General features: G+C 38.2%; 1 protein-coding gene and 1 long non-coding RNA gene across 5 annotated transcripts in view; one reads left to right on the top strand and one right to left on the bottom strand.

Annotated features, from left to right (window-relative positions):
- Positions 1–11,622, top strand: part of LOC118705720 — a 46,690-nt gene extending 35,068 nt beyond the window's left edge. The window contains exon 3 of one of the 2 annotated variants that reach the window (XR_004983783.2): positions 10,621–11,622. This is a non-coding gene — a long non-coding RNA (uncharacterized LOC118705720). The remainder of the gene's footprint in view (positions 1–10,620) is intronic. The other variant, XR_004983782.2, reaches the window with a different exon arrangement.
- ROS1 (ROS proto-oncogene 1, receptor tyrosine kinase) overlaps positions 1–21,246 on the bottom strand; it is an 89,458-nt gene that overhangs the window by 42,252 nt on the left and 25,960 nt on the right. For 2 of the 3 annotated variants that reach the window (XM_036414749.2, XM_036414747.2), the window contains 14 exons: positions 20,284–20,780; positions 18,526–18,738; positions 17,562–17,672; positions 16,354–16,532; positions 14,379–14,570; positions 10,209–10,309; positions 8,813–9,030; positions 8,120–8,280; positions 7,622–7,766; positions 5,100–5,362; positions 4,777–4,840; positions 4,267–4,469; positions 2,479–2,684; positions 1,310–1,596 (listed from right to left, as the gene is read on the bottom strand). In XM_036414749.2, coding sequence (XP_036270642.1) covers positions 1,310–1,596; positions 2,479–2,684; positions 4,267–4,469; positions 4,777–4,840; positions 5,100–5,362; positions 7,622–7,766; positions 8,120–8,280; positions 8,813–9,030; positions 10,209–10,309; positions 14,379–14,570; positions 16,354–16,532; positions 17,562–17,672; positions 18,526–18,738; positions 20,284–20,780 — 2,840 coding nt within the window. The remainder of the gene's footprint in view (positions 1–1,309; positions 1,597–2,478; positions 2,685–4,266; positions 4,470–4,776; positions 4,841–5,099; positions 5,363–7,621; positions 7,767–8,119; positions 8,281–8,812; positions 9,031–10,208; positions 10,310–14,378; positions 14,571–16,353; positions 16,533–17,561; positions 17,673–18,525; positions 18,739–20,283; positions 20,781–21,246) is intronic. The other variant, XM_036414748.2, reaches the window with a different exon arrangement.

A 21,246-nucleotide genomic window follows, 5' to 3' on the forward strand; every position in this document is an offset into this window, starting at 1 on the left:
AAAGAGATAACTCAAGATTCATAACCAGCATACACAATGAGAGGGTCAGTGGGTAAAAATGATTATTAGGATACATCAAGGGTAAGGAGATTCTTGCTAAACTGTCCTAATAAGATTCTTGGTAAAGGCAAGCAAGAACATCCTGGGTGTGGTATGAGGGCCTTAATCAGATATGAAAGGTGGGGGAAATTCTCTCTAAACTGATTTAGCAGGATTCTTGCTAAAATTGGACTCAGCAAGAATGGACATGGACGGCTAAGGTCCAGGCCTGAGGGCTCAGATGACCTAACTAAAATTTGATTAAGAAAAGAGACTTTGCCCTAGCCAGTTTGGCTCAGTGGACAGAGTGTTGGCCGGTGGACTGAAGGATCCCAGGTTTAATTCCAGTCAAAGGCACATGCCCAAGTTGGAGGTTTGATTCCCTAGTAAAGGGTGTGCATTAAGACTCCAGAATAATGAAGTGTACATCTAGGCCTGAGTTGTGTTTCAGCTCCAGGCCCAGAAAAGCAGGAAAACCAGACAAGCAACACCATAGCTGATCTCACCCCTAGCGGCATTGACCTCTGCCCAGGGGCTGACACAATCAGTGGAGACCATGAGAGGACACACCTGGAAATTCGATGAATGTTCTATTGAGATCCTTCCCAGGGACCTTTCTTAAAATCCCAACCCTTAAAATCCCAACATACTCTGCCTCCTGGGAACACACCCAATACCCAAGCTTTTTTTTTTTCCCTTCCTCTTCCGAAGGCCCAGCTCACTCCTAAGCTCCAAGGGCCCCTTTTTTTGCCTCTGAAATTTGTTTCCTGAGTCCATTTCTTTTATCACTCACTTCTTCTACCACTGTGACTTTCTAAATAAATTTTCTCTTATACTTTGAGTCTTGGCTCTGAATTTTTTCCTAACCAGAACTCAAGTACCAAGGTCTGAACCCACCGGTCTAACACCTGATGCTGTTCTCACCATCGCCAACACTAGTAACTACTTCACCAGGGTGTTGTGGAGATGACATGAGATAATGCATTTGGTAGCATTTATAGTTTTTATAGTGAAGCTCAATACACTGTAGCTCTACTGTTAATAAAACAATAATAAAAATACCCCTATAGATCCAGAAAATTATGTGGATGCCTACATAGAATTTTTCTGAAAACAACTTGACTTGAATTCTACAAGAGCATTTGGCATGGTTTAGAATAAGTACTGTGTGTATATTCTTTTGCATACATGTAGGATGTAAGCCCTTCTTAATGGAATACAAGGGGCTGCCATTACTAATAAAGATCTACGTACACACATGGTATCTTACCAAGCAGAGCAGGCATTGTGATAACTTGCCAACACTGGCATCCTTCCAGATCCATGGCCCAGATCTCTGGCCCTTTGACAAAGTATATCTGTGGTTTCTTTATGTGAACAGTATCAATAGTCATTACTCCACTCAACTCAGATTCAGTCACATTGCAAGAACATTGGCTCCTTCCGTTTGGATGGCTTGTGGCTGTGGGTTGCAGAATGCGGTGCAAGGTCTGGTTGATAACACTGTAGTAGAACATCTGAGAGCCCAAATCGGAAACTTCTGTCCAATACAGGCGACTATTGGAGGAAAAATACCCTCCAACTTAATGAGTAAAATATATCATTTCAAGTATTTGTTTCTTATGAAGAACAATCATTTCTAATAATGAGGGGGACAAATGTATCTTTTAGAGAGAACATGTCCATGTGCCCAATAACCTTCTTCTGAGATGGAGGAGGTCACAAGCAATCTAATTTGTAGCATTTTCCAATGATTTCCCAATAAATGTGTTTGCAGCTAAAGCCTTGGCCTATAATGACTTTAGGTGCTGTATTGTCTTATTAATGATTGTAAATATAAAATACATTTGCAACTTTTCATCAACACCTATCTCCATTCCCCTCCTCTCAATTTTGTTTCTGCTTCTGAATACTAGTTAACAATCTAATTTCAAGGTAGATTATATCCACGCTATGGCACAAACAAAATACATCTTTCCAGTCTAAGAAACTGCCACTCAGTTGCTGAGTAGAGGCCTTAAAACTCTTTCTCTGAAGACATCAATTAAAGATGGATGAGCCCAGAATAGTGTTTTCTGTGTGTGACATGCTGTTCACCTATCTCCTGCTCATCTTCTGCCATTGTCTCCAACCCCTTCTTGTCCTCACTAACTGAGGTTATTATTAAATTCACTGATATAAAAATCTACTTTGGTTTCCTGCTGGCAATTAACCTACCTTTAAGCTAGTTAAATTGTTAGTATGGATTCAGTTTGCATATTTGTGGTTGTGGGCTCATAGCTTATATACATGTAGAGATACTTACTAAAAGTTAATGTAATGAGTTAAGACTCCTAAGCATCTATGTTCCCATCATTAACGCCTAATATTAAACCAAAGATATTGTATTAAATATGTCTCTGTATTTCAGCACAATAGAAACAGTTATACTTCAGATACCTTAACAGGGGATACACGAAGAAAGAGATTATTGTTGAATTTCTGTCGCAGATTTTCAGCTTCCTGGGATATTTCACCTTGTGTTCAAGATCAACATCAAATATTTGCATTCCATTTTGTAATTCTTTCAGCACAAAGTAGAGGTGCCTTGAAATCCAATCAATTGTAATAATTGTGATATCAAAAACACGTGCATCTTGGAAAATCTTAAATCAGGTAGAAAACACAGCCAAAAAGACAGTGGTCATTTTTTTTCAAGTTTGAGGACTTTTCCGTAACCCACTCATATTAGTCATTTACTGCACTTCTCTTTTGTAATCCCAAACCTCAATAACTCTGGGTTGTGTGCCATTGTAACATCCGTCTCCTTCTCACATAGTGTATTTTCCCTGAGTGATTTCAACTACCATGGTTTCAACTGTAAATCATAAAGCAATGCCACAGACCCACATCTTCAGTCTGATCCCTCCTTGAGTTATTGATTCAAATATTAAACTGCCTACTAAACATATATGACTGATCCCAGGAAACAGAATCCATCACTCTATGTCTCAAATCTCCTTTTCGCCTACATTTTTTTTTTTTTATAGATTCGCAACATTCACCCGAGGAGCAATCCCATCAACTATGGCTCATCCTTGACTTCTTCCTATCATCACTTCAAATTGTGAATTGGTCTCATTTTAAGTATCTCCACAATTTGTCCTCTCTTTTCTCACTTCACTGCTTCTCAGTTCCTGCCTTTCCTATCTGGTTTTCTGTGATAGCCTCCTAATTGTCTCAGATTTAACCTTCTCTGAGTCATTAGTCACACAGCTCACAGAGAGGTCTTTCTAAAACACAGCTTGATCATGTTAATGACCCACTAAATTTCTTTAATGGCTTGCTGCTTGCAAAGGAGGCCCCTTCTATGCAGGCTCCTGCCTACCTCCACAGCTTTACCACCTGCCTTTCACTCTGCCCTCACCTCCATTTCCATTCCAAGCTCCTTCTATGTGGCTCTCTTGTTTCCCTGACTTAGTGCTTGTTGCTTTCTCAGCTTTTCCCCACCTTTACTTGGCTCATCTTCTTGGAGTCCAAGATGTCTTTCCATCCTACCACAACTAACCTGGATGGAGCATCCATCCTATGAGATTCCACCATATCCTGCCCTCAGCACAGCACTTACACTGTTCAGTCTGCCTTCTCCACTAGCAAACATTCAGTGAATCCCTACCAATGCCAGGCACTGTGCTATGTGCCTTACGTGCATTATCTCATTTGATCTTCACAGAAATCCTATGATGAGGTACTATATAACCATAGCGATTAAATAACTTGCTAATGGCCACAGATACAGTAAGTGGTGGAGTCAGAGTTAAATTCTAGGTTGTCAGATTCCAAAGCTCACCCTCTTAATCACTGTGCCTACTGTCTTCCCAGTGTTAGACCAGTACTAGACGGGGTTTGGTTAAGGACTACGCCTTTTTTTTTTTTTTCACCTTTATTCCAGGAACTAACACAGCCTAAACACAATAACTGTTTATGCTAAATTAATCCTGAATGGCATTTGCTCAAAACCTAATCTGAGTTTATTTGTGACTAACTAATTATAGAGCATCTGTCATTTTCAACCATCCTAATCTTAATGCCTCAATCACAGGCGAGTCATTTTAATGACAGGGCAGTGTGATACACAGATCTTCTACTTGCTTCCTTTCCCAACTGCACTGAAAGGCCTCTTAATAACAAACAACCTAGATAGTTAACATACTTCCTTCCTTTCTAAAGAATTACATAGTGGTGTACCTCAGAGCTGGACTGATTGTGCAAGTTCAGAAGAAAGAGGGAGCCTCCCTGAGCATAATACACCATTGCGTTATCAGCTGTGTAGCCCACGGCACTGATGTCTCTTTCCGCGGAAAACATCCACACAACTTGATCTCGATCCATATCTAACAAAACCATCTTGTTGCCCGAAAGAGTTATGAGGCATGGAAATGGGTTGACTTCTGAAAACAAAATACAAGTAGATAATATGTACGAGAAAAATAACTTGTTTACCAAAATCCCCGAACTCAATATGATGTCATTTTGAAATGGGTTTCCTTTTGTTTATCTACTACATCAGTCTCAATGGAGACAGACCAGTTGCTCTAAGCCTAGATATATTTAAGCATGTTTGATTACGATAAAAAAAAAATTTTTAATTCGACTTTAACTTCAGCTCAGAGATTATACTTATATCCCTGAGAATACCAAGGGTTAAAAAAGGGTTAAATAACACTAATTGTTATTTACAAAGGTTGTAGATAGTACCTGATGTTTGGGACTTTACCAAGTCAGAAAATGGTCCAGGTCCTATGGATGTGAAGACTCGAACCTAAAGAAAGAAAAAGATACAAAAAATTGAATTTGACAGTGTCCTCAGTGACAATAATTAAGTTTTGAAACTAATAAATTATTGAATTTTTTTATTTCACACTCTTTAAAAAAAATTTAAAATATGTTTTTATTGATTTCAGAAAGAGGAAGGGAAAGGGAGCGATAGAGACATCAATGATGGGAGATAATCATCAATCGGCTGCCCCCTGCAGGCCCCTATTGGGGATCAAGCCTGCAACCCTAGCATGTGCCCATACCTGGAAAGCAACAATGTACCCAGGACTCATGCCCTCAAGTTGAAAAGACGTCACTGAGGGAGTGACATTGGCAGCAATCCAGTCTTCCAATGTTTTGTTGATGGCACTTTGGTTGAATATTTGATAGAAAATTTCAAATCTTGTTAACACACCATTTTCATGCTTAGGCTTATTCCACCTAAATTCTACCACAACTTCATTCTTATTGTGGTATCTTCCACTTGATAATATAAATATTCTGGGATTCTCTGGTGCTGATGGAACTGAAAAGCAAAGATACCAATAGGGCAGAAAAGAATAGAAGATTGACTTTTACTACTCATGATGAGAGTATGGAGCAATTTAGTAATAACTCTTTCTCATTCCAGATAGTTGAAGGTTATCTATCTTGTTCTAAATATCTCCAGGAGAGCGTATTCTATAGATTTCTTCAGGAACCTATCTTAATATTTTAGCAAATCTCCTTTATGTCTAATCCAAACCCCTCTTATTACCACTTAGTTACATCTTCTTGTCTGTGCCCTGTATCAATGGAAGCTGGCTTATTCTCTTTACAAAATACAATAGTTACTCTCATTTCAACAGAATGATTCAGCTGGATGTGGGAACGGCAGTCACCAGGAAGGAAGGCAGTAACATGATCTATCCTTGAGCTAGTTCAAGATAAAAAATACAGCTATCGAGGATCCTTGGTCCTCTCCCCTTGAACCCTCCCAGGAGACAAGATGTACCCCAAGAGTATGATTTGAAGGTCACCATTTATCTTAGAGCCAAACCAAGCAATTCACTTTTGCTCAGTCCTTTAATTTCTCTATCTTTTAAAGGAAATGTCTCTTCCTGGTTTTCCAGTTATTCCTTTTAAGATATGATTCTTCTTTCTTCAGACTCTCCCACTCCTCTCTCCAATCACATTGCTTCTTAATGTTCAATGCTCACATCGTTATCCAATCTCCAGGCCTTCTTATATTGCACTAACATGGGATACTCAGTCTTCTTGCTTCATTCCTCAGGGCCCAGCTAGAGTTTCCCCTCCCTAAAGGCCTTCCCTAGCCATAGCATCTATGTAGTACATGTATATTGCCTGCTCTTAAGAATGTTGAGACAGTTTGATGTAGGTGAAGGTTGCGCAATCTTGCCTACTTACACCATGCCATCACTACTCAGTTATCAGTCTTATTTCTATTATCAGTAGCAGAATATGTTTATCTCTATTGTTTTATGAGCTCCATCAGAAAAAGTACCTTTTCCCAATCCTAGCTAAATCCTTCCAAATCTAGTATAAAACAGGGACACAGTAAGTGTTTAATAAATATTTGTCATTTTGAATAATTTCCCAACTATATTGTAAATTTCCTGATGGCAAAGGCCAGATCTTATCAATCTTCCTTACTATTCCCAACACCCAGCAGAGAGTTGATGGCCCCAGCCCTCACGACACAATTTAGATAAAGTCAAGTTTATTTCCTCAGAAGAATCCAATCAAGGATGACATTCCAAGACAATATCAAAGATAGCATACTTGGACCCAAATGCTAACTGCTCTGAACCTGCCTGAGCTTATGTGACTCATAAAAAACATTGTTGAAAGAATCTTAATGTAAATAATATTCTTTATTATATTGTTACATTACATATATGTATAATTATATTACATATATATATATATATATATATATATATATATATATATGTAATGGTAAATTGATGTCCATGCTTATTGAGCTCTTACTGCCTGCCAAGTCCTGTGCTAGGAAGTTATGTAAATTAAATCAATATGACCCTATCATTTGCCAACATTTGCAAAAATGACTGAACGGAAGTTTGATGAAACTATAGTGATAAGTCTAGAGACTAAATTCCAGCCCTGTCTCTTACTCTCAATTTTTTTGGGCAACTACTGAGCTTGTTTTCTCCTTTTCATAGTCAAGATAGTAACACCTGTCTACCTACCTCAGAGCTGTGTAAGGATCAAATGAAATGATGTTTCTGACACATGATAGGTAGACAATAAATGTTTAATAAAAGAGTGATACATGTAAGTATGCTTTTTACACTTGAAAGTGATAGACACATGCAAAGATATAGATAGCATCCATTTTAAAATATATTCCAAAGAAAAACAATAAATTTAAACATCAGTTATTCATCTCTGGAAGATTCTGAATTACCTTTTAAGCGAATATCTCCCAATAAGCCTACCTCCCACAAAACTGTCTCTGTTCATAAATGCCCAATTTCCTTAGAAAGCATTTCACAAATTATCTGAAACACGTTTGTGCATCTTGTATGTCATTACAGTGAAAATAAACGGTTCTCAAAAAAATCTCTGAAATATACTTTTGGGATAAATTATGCAGGTATTTTAATAGTGTTGTTCTAATCTCTAAAAAGTCATTGAAAGTGTATTGAATCTAAACACATCTACAAAACTGAAAGTTATTCTTAAAAAATTATCTGTCCTTTCTAGATCATGCAAAGTGAGATTCTGCCCTTTTCTTTCTTAAAGATTTTAACCCTTGTACCTGTTTCAGGTGCTCGAAGTGACAGAGATGTTTTGGGGCCCTTGCCCCAGTAGGTATAAGGAGTGACAGAAAGATTAAATAAGGCATAAGGCTCCAGACCTTCCACAGTAAATACGGGTAAAGGCTGTTTTTCAATAGCCAGGAACTAAAATATAAACACAAAACATTATTTTATTAGGGAGAAAATCATAAAATATTTTATTTAACTTAACTAAAATCTCCAAACTTTACATATAAAGTCAAGCTTTGCAAATTTGGAAATGCTGATGTGGTAAATTCCAATTAAAGAGTCTAATATGCCAGCTGTTCGCACTAACCACAAAGCAGTCAGAGACGGGCTGTAGACAAAGGGTCTCAGGAATAATCCTGACAGAGGCTAAGGGAGCACGCAGGGAGATGGGCATGGCTCAGTGAAAAAATTACAAATCAGCGTGGGCAGGGCTGGAGGCAGATGGTACAGTCTGTCTGAGAAGGAAGCTACTAGAACCAAGGCCATACCTTAGAAGGAGCACTAAACTCCACACTGTAGAAAATTACACCCCAATCCACTGCTGGGACAGCATGCCACAGGATTTGAAAACTTGAAGCATTTCCTTCAATCCTAAATGAAGACTCTTGAACGGAATCTGGGATCACCTTAGGGGTAAAAGAGAAGTTCCCTGGGAAGAAATGAAAAAAAAAGAATAGGAGAAGGAATAGTTTTATAGTCATCATTAAAAAATACAGTAATAAATAGTAATTATCAAAACAAAATTGTCCTTTATTTTAAAATATTCTGAAAATTAACATATTTTCTGACCATTTCAAGCTGTACATTTGAGTTAAGAATAAACTGACTGTTCCTGGCCAGCATGGCTCAGTGGTTGAATGTCAACCTATGAACCAGGAGGTCACGGTTCAATTCCCTGTCAGGGCATATGTCCAGGTTGCAGGCTTGATCCTCAGTGTGAGGCATTCAGGAGGCAGCAATCAATGATTCTTTCTCATCAGTGATGTTTCTATCTCACTCTCACTCTCCCTTCCTCTCTGAAATCAATATATGTATTTTAAATAAACTGATTGCAAGCAAACCAAAAGAAACTACTAAAACCCTTTCCTTCTTAAAACGTAATTCCTAAGAAAAAATCCCAACCTAGACATTTATTTAGGAAGTATGGAGGAATGAGGGTGAACTAGAATAAAATATCATACCTGGCAGAGGTTTGAGGGACGTCTGAATAATTGTGAACTGGTTAAATTTGGCTGGTTCCAAAACAGCGACACTGGTTCGCTGACCTATTTCTTGAGCTGTGATAATCTTAAAGCCATTGATCCAGAAAAGCCGACCACTGTAGTATATCAGTGCATTCTGGGAAATGTCGGAAGTACTCCAGGCTGCAAATTCTGTGATGGTGGGATCCCCAACACTGTTGAGACACAACACCAATTAGTGTGTGTATCCTAAATGGGGGAAGGACTTGTACCTTCAAATACTGCAGGAAACATGTTTGTGTATATAAAAAAAGGAAATACCTTGCAACAATAATTGTCATTATTCTTAGTTTAATATTTAGTTGATTTTTACCTTTTCCTTAAAATATTCCTAAAGTGAATTTTCTAGGGCTTTTCTTATTAATGTGATACTGCAATGGCAAGAGTATTACACAGGTTTTAATAAAACTTGTGGTTCTTGGTAATACCCTACATCAAAGTCACACCCAGTGGCTGGTTTCTCCCCACTGAGCGTGTCTCCCTCCTATTCTTGGTTATTGACTTGCTTGCATCATTCTGGCCTCTTTGGTCCTTCTCTGTGTACTAGTCACAAGTCTCTGTTGCCCCAATGATACTTACTAATTTCTAAAGCTTAGTCAAAATGCTTCTTTTCAGACCAGGGAATTCAAGCAAACAGACTATGGTTTAAATTGCTTTTAGAGATTTTTTTTTTCTTAATGGCAGGGAATTTTACAAGGACTTTTTTACTTTAACACTTTTATTGGTTGTATCTAAAATGACTCCAATTATCTAATACTCAGTAAAAACTCTCAATGATTTTCTATTACCTTTTAGAGCAGAGATTTGACCTTTTTAAAGAATGATTTCTCCAAATCTTGTTAAAGTGTTGACATTTTCCTCTTTAGAAAATTATAAAGTATGACATTTAAAATAAAAATAAATGAAAGTCTTATTTTGAGAATTTCACAATATCTCCTTGGGGGGAAAAAACAAAAACTACCTCAAAGGACCATAGCTGGGACTTATGAACCTTATAAAGACGTATGTTCACTAGTGCTATTCCCATAGTCTCTGGTCTAGTAAAAGGCTATTTATTTACACCTACTCAGCTGTGAAGACAGTCTCTGGTTTGCTTTGTGGACTTTTACCCACCTGACAGTGTCTTCTGCTCTCTCTATATATACCCTATCACACCACATTCTACTATAATTACATGTTTACAAACCTATCTTTTCCCACAAGCACAATGCCTGCAACTGAGCAGATAATTAGTAACTGTTTATTGAAAAATGAATTCTCGTGCATTATCATTTATAACTGAGGGGCAAGTCATTGTCTTCTTCTCAATCAATTGCCTTCCAGGGTTATTACTTACCCCTGCCCCCGAAGAACAGCTCTGTACAAGTGAATACATTGACTGTCTTGAACCAACCAATACAGGAGCCCATCACTCAGGTCTAAAGTTAGAGCAATTACCTACATAGAATATAAGACAAAAAACAAAAACAAACAAACAAAAAAAAAAAACAGATAAAATATACAGCTGAAGGATACCTTTGTTGAACAAGTCACACTTAAGCTACAGATTTCTCCTTAAGATCCTCTTTGGAACAATAAACTCAGTGTTGTTGTTTTTTTAATTTTTATTTTTTACCTTTCACTGAATATAAAAATTATATGAGTATGGCTATTCCTATATAATTGCACTGGTTATAAGAGCACTGGTTTCCTAAAAATCTTCAAAAGGCAGGGACTGTTGCTCACTTCTATATACTTATCTCCAGCAGCAGCAGCAGCAGCCCCTGGGAACTTGTAAAGACAAATTCTCAACCACATTCCAGGACCTACTGAATCAGGAACTCGAGCCTTGTGTCATGTCAAGCCTTGCCCAAAGCAAGCCATAACTTTGGTCTCTTCAGCCACATCAGACAATGAATTTCATTGCTGTTGAAATCGGTTGTTCTCGAGCATTGCTGCACATTGGAATCACGTGTGGGGTTCTTTAAACATCTCAATTTCCAGGTTGCATCCTATTACAGTGTGGTCTCTGGAGATGAAACCAATCCCCTGGATATTATCTAATTCCCCAGGTAATTCCAATGTGTCTCCAACTTTGAGAACCAATGGTTTAAACCATTTTAAATTGTATCTTCTGTTCATTATAACCAAAACATCCTGACACATTTTAAAAACGTAATACAGGCTTTTTATGTTTTATAATTGGTAAAGTCACATATATATAAAGTCCTATTTCCAGCTGACATCTGAAAACCTTTCACTACTCTTTCTTTGACTTCTTGTTACTATCCTGTCTTAATTTATGTCCAAATGTCTAAGTAAGGCCTGAGGAAAGATGCTTCTCCTATGAAATAGACTGTATGAGATAGATGTTACAATCAAAGAGATCTTTTTGCTTTCTTTGACTTTATATGCATTTTTCAAGTGAGCTGAGATTGCCAGGAATCTGACCTCAGAGCAGCGCATTCTCTCTATAGCAGGCCTGGAGACAGAGAGCTATCAGATAGGATTAAAGTTGATTACTATATTTTTAGCAAGACACAGCAGCGTATAAACAAAAATGATGAGCCAGTGAAAAATGTAAAAGGAATACAATAATGTATCCTAGAACTAAAAATACTTGCTATTCAATACATTACCCAAGGCCTACTACAAAGACATAATCTTGAGGCATAAGAGTATAAGAACCTTCAATGTTCTTAGAAATCACAGCTTTCTGTTTAAAAAAAAGCAACAACAAAAAAAAACTCAACCTATTCTTTTCCCAAAAGGTAAAAATTTATTCTAGCAACTCCCAACCTTTTGGCAGTTGAATTATGTCCCATCTTCATGCTAAAAGAGATTTTAAAAATATATTTTTTATTGACTTCAGAGAGGAAAGGAGAGGGATAGAAATATCAATGATAAAAAAAAAAAGAAAGAAATATTAATGATGACAGAACCACCAATTGGCTGCCTCCTATACACTCCACACTGGGGATCAAGCCTACAGCCCAGGCATGTGCCCCGACTGGGAATTGAACCATGATCTCCTGGTTCATATGTCGATACTCAACCACTGAGCCACACTGGCCAGGTTAAAAGAGATTATTGATTACTTTTCAGTTAAAATGAAATCAGGTTAATCTTACTTGATTATTTATAATGAGATGCAGTAGAGTTTTCTAAATAACAAATTAACTCTATTTTCTCTCTTTTTTAGTTTTTAATTAAAGTATGGTTGACATACAATATGATATGCATTTCAGATATACAACATGATAACCTGACATTTATATACTTTATGATGTGATCACAAAAAGTCTAATAACCATCTGTTACCATACAAAGCTATTATGGTATTATTTTCCCCATCTGTATATTATTACATTCTTGTGACTTTTTATTCTATAACTGGAAGTTTGTGCCTCTTATTTCCCTTCACCCTTTTCCACCCACCTTCCCACCTCCATCCGCTCTGTAAACCATCAGTTTGTTATCTGTATCTGTGCTGCTAACAACCAATAGCATGAGTGGAGGCATATAGATAAGACATCACACCATGAAAGCAGAGCACGGATTCACACTAACAGCCTTTGACAGGACTTAAAGCTGAAATTTAAAGAAAGGTGTTTTTACCAAACATGCTCAGAAAGCTAACAATTTACTCTATAGGAAAGTTGCAGGGCCACTCCAAAGCTTTCCTCGGTGGAAATAGCTCCAGGGCTAGATCAGAGCAGTGGAGAAATTACTGACAATATAATATAGGGATAGGAGGTTACTCTTGAGATGTAATCTTTAATACATTTTTACAAAAAATAAAAGTGCTCTCCCCTAACATTTTTTATTGAGACATAAAAGAATATTTTCTTCGTATTCAGACTCAAGTGGCTCCAAAATTTCATTTTTTTTTTTACAGGAGTGATTCATTTCTGGATATGTGTATTCATTTCTATTTCTTTTAAATATCTGTGTTCCAATCTGTATATGCAAATCAGGTCCCTTTAAATGTCTGACAAATTATCCATATATCCAATGGAATTAAGGATCATATGACTTAACTATTTGTTTTTTTGTTTATAAATGATCTGATATATCTGTATTATGTATATTTTACCTCTAATGACAAAAGAAAAAAAAACAAACTTTTTAAATGTTCAAAACTTAAGAAATATCATAGGCACAAACAGTATGAGTGATGTCTTTCTTCTTCAGGCTTTTTTGCAATTTATAAATTTCCTATAGTAGACATATATTACTATTATGATCAGAAGAAATTCAGAAATTTAGAAATTTAGATGAATACATAGAGAATAGTTAGAGGATTAAGAACCATGATTCTAGAAGTTGAGGAAGTAAAAATAATACAGTATTTGTTTTAAAAACATTCTTATATCAGATTGTTATTTAGACTGAATCACAATAATAAGAGGTTAGCTATTAAGCATTTACCATGTGTTTGGAACTATTGCCATTACTTCCCATGAATGATCTCATTTAATCTTTGCAACAAGCCTGAAAGGTAGGCTAACAGTTAATATATATTCTCATTATCCAGAAAAGGAAACACACAGAACTCAAATATTTTGTTTGGATCTCAGACAGGTTTTAGAGCAGTCAACATCCAAAATTGACTCCAGCTGCCATAGCTCAGTGGTGGAGCATCAACCTATGTACCAGAGGTCAGGGTTCAATTTCCGATCAGGGCACATGCCCAGGTTGCAGGTTCCATCCCCAGTGTGAGGTGTGTAGGAAGCAGCCTATCAATGATTCTCTCTCATTATTGATGTTTCTATCTTTCTCTCCCTTTCTCTCTGAAGCCAATAAAAATATATCCTATATAATAAAAGTATAATATGCAAATTGTCTGAACAGCAGAACTTCCAGTTAGCGGTGGGGCGGGATGGGCGGGGGGGTGGGGGGGGGCAGTGAGCAAGTGGCTCAGGCTAGCAAAAGCACGTGCCAGTGGGCACACGGAGGGGATGGCGATGGGGGAGGGGGCTGAGTGGCTGCTGCAGTGGGGGGCGGGGCTGGCCACTCACCAGCCAGGGCTGTCCCCTGATTATCTGCCTGGTTACCTTCTGCAGAAGGAGGCCAGACATCCCCTGAAGGCTCCCAGACTGTGAAAGGGCACAGACCTGGCTGAGGGAACCCCCTCCTTCCTCAAGTGCATGGATTTTGTGCACCAGGCATCTAGTTTAAAAAATAATAAATAATAAATCACCTAGTCACCATCCAACAAGCTCTGATATATCTCACAGAATTTCTAAGACTATAAAAACAATCAGAAATTAAAATGCTTTTAAGTGTGGACCATTTGAGATAATGCAAACTACTAAAAATTTCCACCTTAAATTTTAAAAATTTAAATCAATTATGACAATTAAATGAAAGAGAAATTTTGCTTATACCAAAATCCTCCTGTAGCAGTGTTTCCTTTCAGATTCTACCTTAACTATACACAATAAGCAGAAACAGTATTATCATAACTATACAATAGCACTACTCAGAATTATTAAGTAATCAGATCTTATTTTTAATTGGTCACCTTTTTCCCAGAAAACCAGGGCTGTGCCTGTAGTACAAGGGAACTCTCTCCATTTAGTCTGGTGCTTTCCACTGAGTAGAGTGTGGTCCAATAGAGATATCCACCAACAGAATCCACCACCATGTCATTCACCAACAACTTCACATGCGTCACAATATCTGTGTGTCCTGTCAGCACGGACTGCCTTTGTATCTATAAAACACAATCATAGGATTTTTAAATGACATCGTGATTTCTGAATAGTTTATTGCAATTATTATTAAACTGCTGCATTCACCAGTCATTTTTTCAACCATAAGTATTGATTGGCACTATGTACTAAACCTTGTAAACATAATACTCATGGTGCCTGCCCTCCTGAAGCTTATCACTTTTCATGTTCCTAAAGAGAAGGGATGTGCATTTATTTTGAGTTAAAATACTTGCTCTTTCTAATCATATATCCGGTCAAAACACTGCTGGTTAAGAATGTATTATATCGGATTCCTTTCTATCAATAGATTTTTTTAACATTAAATACTGCCATTATTAGTGAGTATGTATGATGTGCCTAGCACTATATATTTTTTTAATATTTAAAATATAAGCCCTGGTAACCCTCACAGTAAGCCTATTAAGGATTTCTATTCCCTACTTTTTTAAGAGTAAACTGGGCTCAAAGAAGTTAAGTAATTTTTCCTGGAGTTAAACACCTTTTAAGAGACAAAGCAAATAGTTGAAGCCAATTTTCATATCCATTCTTCCACTTTCTCCTTCTAAACTATTTTCCAACTAACCCATGTTAGGAAGCTGTCTCTAATTATCTGCGTCAACTCTGCTCACATGTCACTGTCACTTACGATTCAGACTATATCATAATGCTGGCCTCTAAATACATTAATTTGTGTATATCTTCTATTATTTTATTTATATATTTTTATCTCATTAAAAGACCAGGGGCATGTGGTGATGGTTGCATAACACTGAACATATTAAAAACTACTCAATTTTACATAACAAAAGAGTGAATTTTATGGCTTGTAAATTATATCTCAATAAAGTTTATATGTTTTTTGTTTGTGTTTTTTTTTTTAAAGAGAGCAGGGACATATTTACTATTTACTTTATATTCCCAACTATGCTATTCTCCAGGATCTAAACCTATTGGCAATAGATAAATGATTGTTGAGTGAATAAAAGTGCGTACAATAGCACACTCTTGATTAGAAAACAATTTCAGTACCATATTGCTTGATCTGTTAGACTAGTGTTCTCATCACTAACCATATTTCCTTTCAAAGTCTACCACTGCATATAAGCAAGATGTCTTCGTGTTGCCTCCAGGTCCACTTTCAACCCTCTCCACCCTCCTCTTCCCCCTGAGGACTGACATCTATGAACAGCATTTCTGGGCTCCCTTGTTCTCTGATTTCCAGTGAGGTTCAGCCAACAGAAGCAGTAGCAGGGGATGGGAGGGCAGAAGGAAGGAGGAGTTGGGAAACTCATTCCCCCGGACCATGCATTATGACAGTGATTGTCAGCAACTCTCCTTAACCTACAGTCCTCACAGGGTCTTCTCCTTCTTTCCTTTGCCCCATTTATGCCTGGAAGTAGTTATATCTTTCCACACTTGCTAGCCTAGGCCATGCTTTGCCATCCTTAGCTTAGTTTCCTTAACCCTGTCAACACCTTTGAAAATGGTCCCTTCACTTAGCTGGAGTGTGCTGTCTTCCTCCAGGACACTGGCCCACTAATGGACATTTTAATATATTTATTTTTAAGATATTGTTGGAAATAGTACACCAAAGATATAAAATCTCCTTCGCACATAAATGCATTTTAAGAAAAAATTCAGCAGACTTAAAGATAAATATTCAATAAATAATAGCATAGATGGTACACTAATATGAAAAAAAAAATCATGAAAATAATATTCAAGCCACTGAAGTGGGTGGGCATTGCTCTAGAGCTTCCAGAATGCCAGGCTTTAACTTACCACATATGTCTTTCCAGCCCAGTAGAGAAAGTGACCCAGCCACTCATAAGCTAACGCCCCTGCTCCTGCAATGTTGGGCATGTGATAATTCTTGGAGATATTCGTCCCATTCAGCAGCCACACGTAAACATCACCTTTCAAGTCACTGTAGTAGAGTCTGTTGTTATACCAATCCATGTCTCAAAACAAAGTGAATTGGTAAAAGTTATTTTTTCCATGTTTACTGACATAAACATAGCAAGTCAAGAAATCACACTTGTGCCAGAATCTAATAGCATATGCTAACATAGAAAGTCACCAGAACTTCAGGGGTTGGTCAAGAATATTTCAATAATGTTACCTCAAAATATTTACCCTTGGAACTAGAGAGAAGAACTAATATTCATTAAGCATCTCCTCTTTCTAGAACATTGTCCCAGACACTTCTACTTGTCTCACTTAATCCTTAAAACAAAACTAGAAATTAGGAAGTATCCTCATTTCTGACATGGCAAATCTCAGACTCAGTGACATTATCTACTCTGCCTGAGATCTCACAAATGAAAAGAGGGGGAGCCAAGATTCAAGACAACTCCAAAGCATTCTTTCCATTAGACAATACCTCCCAAGCCCAACTTCTTTGTTGGTCAAAGAAATGTTGTTGTGCTTTTGATGGCCAAGCAAATAGATCAAATAATTGGGTAGTTATAGAGGATGCCATCTTCCAACAAGGTCTCTATTACATCATCCTGGACTGAAGACTTTTCTTCAATCTAATGTCTTCCCACAAAATGGCCCGCTCATTACTGAATAATCCTCTATCATGAAATTCTTTCTGATTCTTTGTTTATATCTTCATGAAGCCTTTTCATGCTCCAGTCTTATAACCAACTCATAATCAATTATCGAAGCATAGCTGTCTTAGTGGAACATGTTGTTACAGTGAGACAACACTGATAGATTAAAATACATGAAAAATATATCAAAGCCTCCATGAAATGGGCATGAACCAATAGGTAACCTCACATTCTGTGAAATAATAAAGAGCATTCCTACTTGAGAAGCAACATTTTCTTAACACTGTCCCTGGAGGTATAGGTCAGTCAATTTTTCACCCTGTCATTATTGACCTAATACCAAAACGCTTGATTCTTTGACTTATCAAATAGCTTGGGAAGTGTGATGAGTAGAAACCTGTCATTCCAAGTGTAAAGGGACTTGGCATTTACCTGACACATTCTTTATATCAGAGGATAAGAATTCTCCTGGGCCAAAGCTATTCAATGGTTTACTCCAAAGGCCATCTTCTTTGACAGCCATGATAAATGGTGGTTCTGTAGCTATTGGGTAAAAAAAAAAAAAAAAAAAAAAAAAAAAAAAAAAAAAAAAAAAAAAAAAATTGAAGGAAATATCACAGAAAGCACACTTTTTAAGGCACACATTTTATAAAGTAAAAGAGTATCAATATTTAAAAAAAATACTGTGGAAGGGTATGAGCAATTGTGTCTGCTTAATATCTATATATAGAATTATATATCATACTAAACATACTCTCAGATTTTTACGTAATTATTTAAAATTTAATGTGAAGAGAAATATATTATGATATTGCCTCTATAGCAATGTCATGGTCGTGGCAGAATTTGCTTTTTGGGTTTTGTTTTGTTTTTGTTTTTGTTTGTTGTTTTGTTTTGTTTTTTTTTGCTTTGGCTATTGGTTGCCATGTTCCCATTCAGAGCTCCCAGAAGCAATTGTGTTAACAGTATCACTAGAAATGGTACAATTATCTTATCTTTTTTTTTTTTCTGCCAAGAGGATGATATTTAGCATAATTTGCAGCCCTCAACTTCTCTCCGCATGACCTTCAGAGCTCAAGGAGTGCTATTGCTTAATAAACCATAAGAAAGAAGAAAGTCATGAAGGAGAAGAAAAATATGTTTTTCCCACAAACTATTTTTGGGAAGTTTAACGTATCAAGCCAGACACGTAAAAATGTTACCCAGTGCTTTATATGTTTTCCTAATCTTAGATAAACATACTCAAGAGGTCATCACACCTTCTTTTAACTTTTTACTATATTGGAAGTGAGTAATTTTAAGGAACACAGGAGTAAGTCTTTTTGGGGGGGGTTGTTTTTGTGGGTTTGTTTTTTTTTTTACAGAATCCCTCCCTAAATCAAGAACATTTTCTCACCTGGCACCAGGGTAGTGCCCACCGAGGGCTCTGACCACGGGCCTGGCCCCTTGGGAGAACTTGCTCTCACGGAAACCTCATATTGTGTGGCACTCTGCAGCCCGGGGACTCTCAGCATGGTCCCACTGATGTGAGAGAAAACACGAGTATTTCCGGGAAAGTCTTGGGTTGATATTTTCACCTCGTAAGTCCAGTTCTGCCAGGAGGAAGGGCCTAATCAGAAGAGTTAACCAATATTACTGGCCGGAATGACATCAGCAAGGGCGAGCAAAGGGTCAGGAGCAAATTCACCTCCAGCCTCACCTTGACTGGAAGGGTCATTGGGCAGTAATACCTGCTGCCCCACTAATCATCAGGGTTAGTTTGATGGTATCACTAGAACAGTGTCCCTTCCACCCATGCCACTCATCTTGCTTATTGATGGAGTCATTATTCCCAACAAATCAGAGGACACTTGGCTGCACAGAATTGTCAGAGGGATGCTCTCTCACACCGCCAGGTGGAACCAGGCTCTTAATAAGCAAATGCCGCCGAAACCGGTTTGGCTCAGTGGTAGAGCATCGGTCTGCAGACTGAAAGGTCCCAGGTTCGATTCCGGTCAAGGGCATGTACCTTGGTTGCGGGCACATCCACGGTAGGGGGTGTGCAAGAGGCAGCTGGTCGATGTTTCTCTCTCATTGACTTTTCTAGCTCTCTATCCCTCTCTCCTCCTCTCTGTAAAAAATCAATAAAATATATTTAAAAAAATAATAAGCAAATGCTTGTGGTGAATCTCTAATATAACTCTAGTGCTTGCATAGCACTTTTTTCCCAGAAGCCCAAACAATACCTCCCAAAATTTGCTTGTTCATTTTCAGCTGTCTTTGTGACATACAGCAAAGAGGCACAGCTAACTTTGTCTTAAAGGAGAAAATAGACAATGTTTGCTAAATACCCTAGGTGGCTAGGGGTTGGTAACTACAGTCCCGGGGTCAGATCTAGCCCACTCCTGTTTTTGTAAATGAAGTTGTACAGATACTCACTGGTAGATTATCTATGGCTGTTTCTACACTACCAAGACAGTGCTGCCTAGCAGTCTCAGAGACCGTATGAGCCACAAAGCTGAACATCTTTATAGCTGGTCCTTCACTTCTAGAAAAAGTTTGCTGGCCTCTGTGCTAGGTATTGTTTTAAGTGTTTTCTATTTATGCATCTTACTTTAATCTACATGACAACACCATAGAAAGAATTAATATCCCCATCTTCCAGTAGTGGAAACTGGTTAAGTAAGTTGTCCAGAGTCATTCAGCTAATAAATGGCAAGACCAGCCTTTGAGTCCATGCAGACTGGCTCCAGAGCTCACCTACTCACCCACCACACAAACTGCCTCTGCAGAGATAGAACTTCAGGTTTAGAGAGTTTTAGGGAGTAGCTAACATTAATTAAAGGCTATGATGATTACAAAACCTCAACCCAAGTGCCCTAACCCCCTGGCTAATAGTCAGGCAGACTAGCTTGTCAGTGCCTGACTCCTAGTAGACATTCAAACATTTGAGGCATTCTGTTGGGATATAAATGAAAAACAGAGAGAGCTTTCCAACGCAAAACTAATAAATGCAGACTAAACGTGTCAAAACTCCTTTTTGAGCTAAGTAGCACTCTGATGAGTGAATCATCACACCACATGAGCTCTCAAAACTGAGTGGCAATGTCAAGCAGTTCAAGCTTTCCTTTCCTTCCACTTGAGGCCATGACCACGCTGGGGAGAGGGCACTCACTGGCGCCTATGGTGAGGGCTGGAGGCTTCCACTGAACCAGGGCCTGGTGGGATCCGAACAGCACAGAGACCTGCTGCGGATGGGCCGGCAGGGGGTACGGCTGGGTGTACCTGCTAAACATGACCAAGTTACCAAACCCAAACTCTTCTATGTGTCTCAGGTCACACCCCACGATGAACTCATTGAAAGACAAGGCATCCTGCCGGAAAACAGCCTTGCCATCGGTGACAAGGAAGTGATTGTTCTCCCAGTCAAAGCTCTTCACATCAGCAAAGGGGACATGCGGGAGGGCCAGATGGGAAGCAGAGCCATCCAGAAAAGTTGACATGAAGACGTGGGTGGTGTCGTTGAAGTAAATGATCCGCTTGGACTGTGGCTTTACGGCAAAGTCTTTTAATGTGCAACTCTCCACAATGCGCATGGCTTCTGAGTCCTGGCCAGGTGACACCTGGAGAGCTACTCTATAGATGCCATCCCTCAGGAGATAAAAGACATACCTGGTGTGGGAACAAAAGGAGCCTGGTTTGACTCAGTGCAAAAGTAGATGAGTAAGCTCCCCAACCCAATGCTTTATCCAACTGTGCAATCAGAATCATGTATCTCCGGAGTTCATAAGTGCAGGGTTTCCCAAGTAGCAAAAGAATAAGAATACTTACTACGGATATGCTCTATTCATTTAAGTTAGAAGTTAGAACATTGAAAGATTTCAGTCTCACTTATAGTGCTTAGCATCCTCACTTATACATGACTTCTTTAAAAATATATTTTATTGATTTTTTTTACAGAGAGGAAGAGAGAGGAATAGAGAGTTAGAAACATCGATGAGAGAGAATCATCAATTAGCTGCCTCTTGCACACCCCCTACTGGGGATGTGCCCACAACCAAGGTACATGCCTTTGACTGAATCGAACCTGGGACCTTTCAGTCCACAGGCCAATGCTCTATCCACTGAGCCAAACCGG

The sequence above is a fragment of the Pipistrellus kuhlii genome, unplaced genomic scaffold (genome assembly GCF_014108245.1).
Source record: "Pipistrellus kuhlii isolate mPipKuh1 unplaced genomic scaffold, mPipKuh1.p scaffold_m20_p_5, whole genome shotgun sequence".
NCBI lineage: Eukaryota > Metazoa > Chordata > Mammalia > Chiroptera > Vespertilionidae > Pipistrellus > Pipistrellus kuhlii.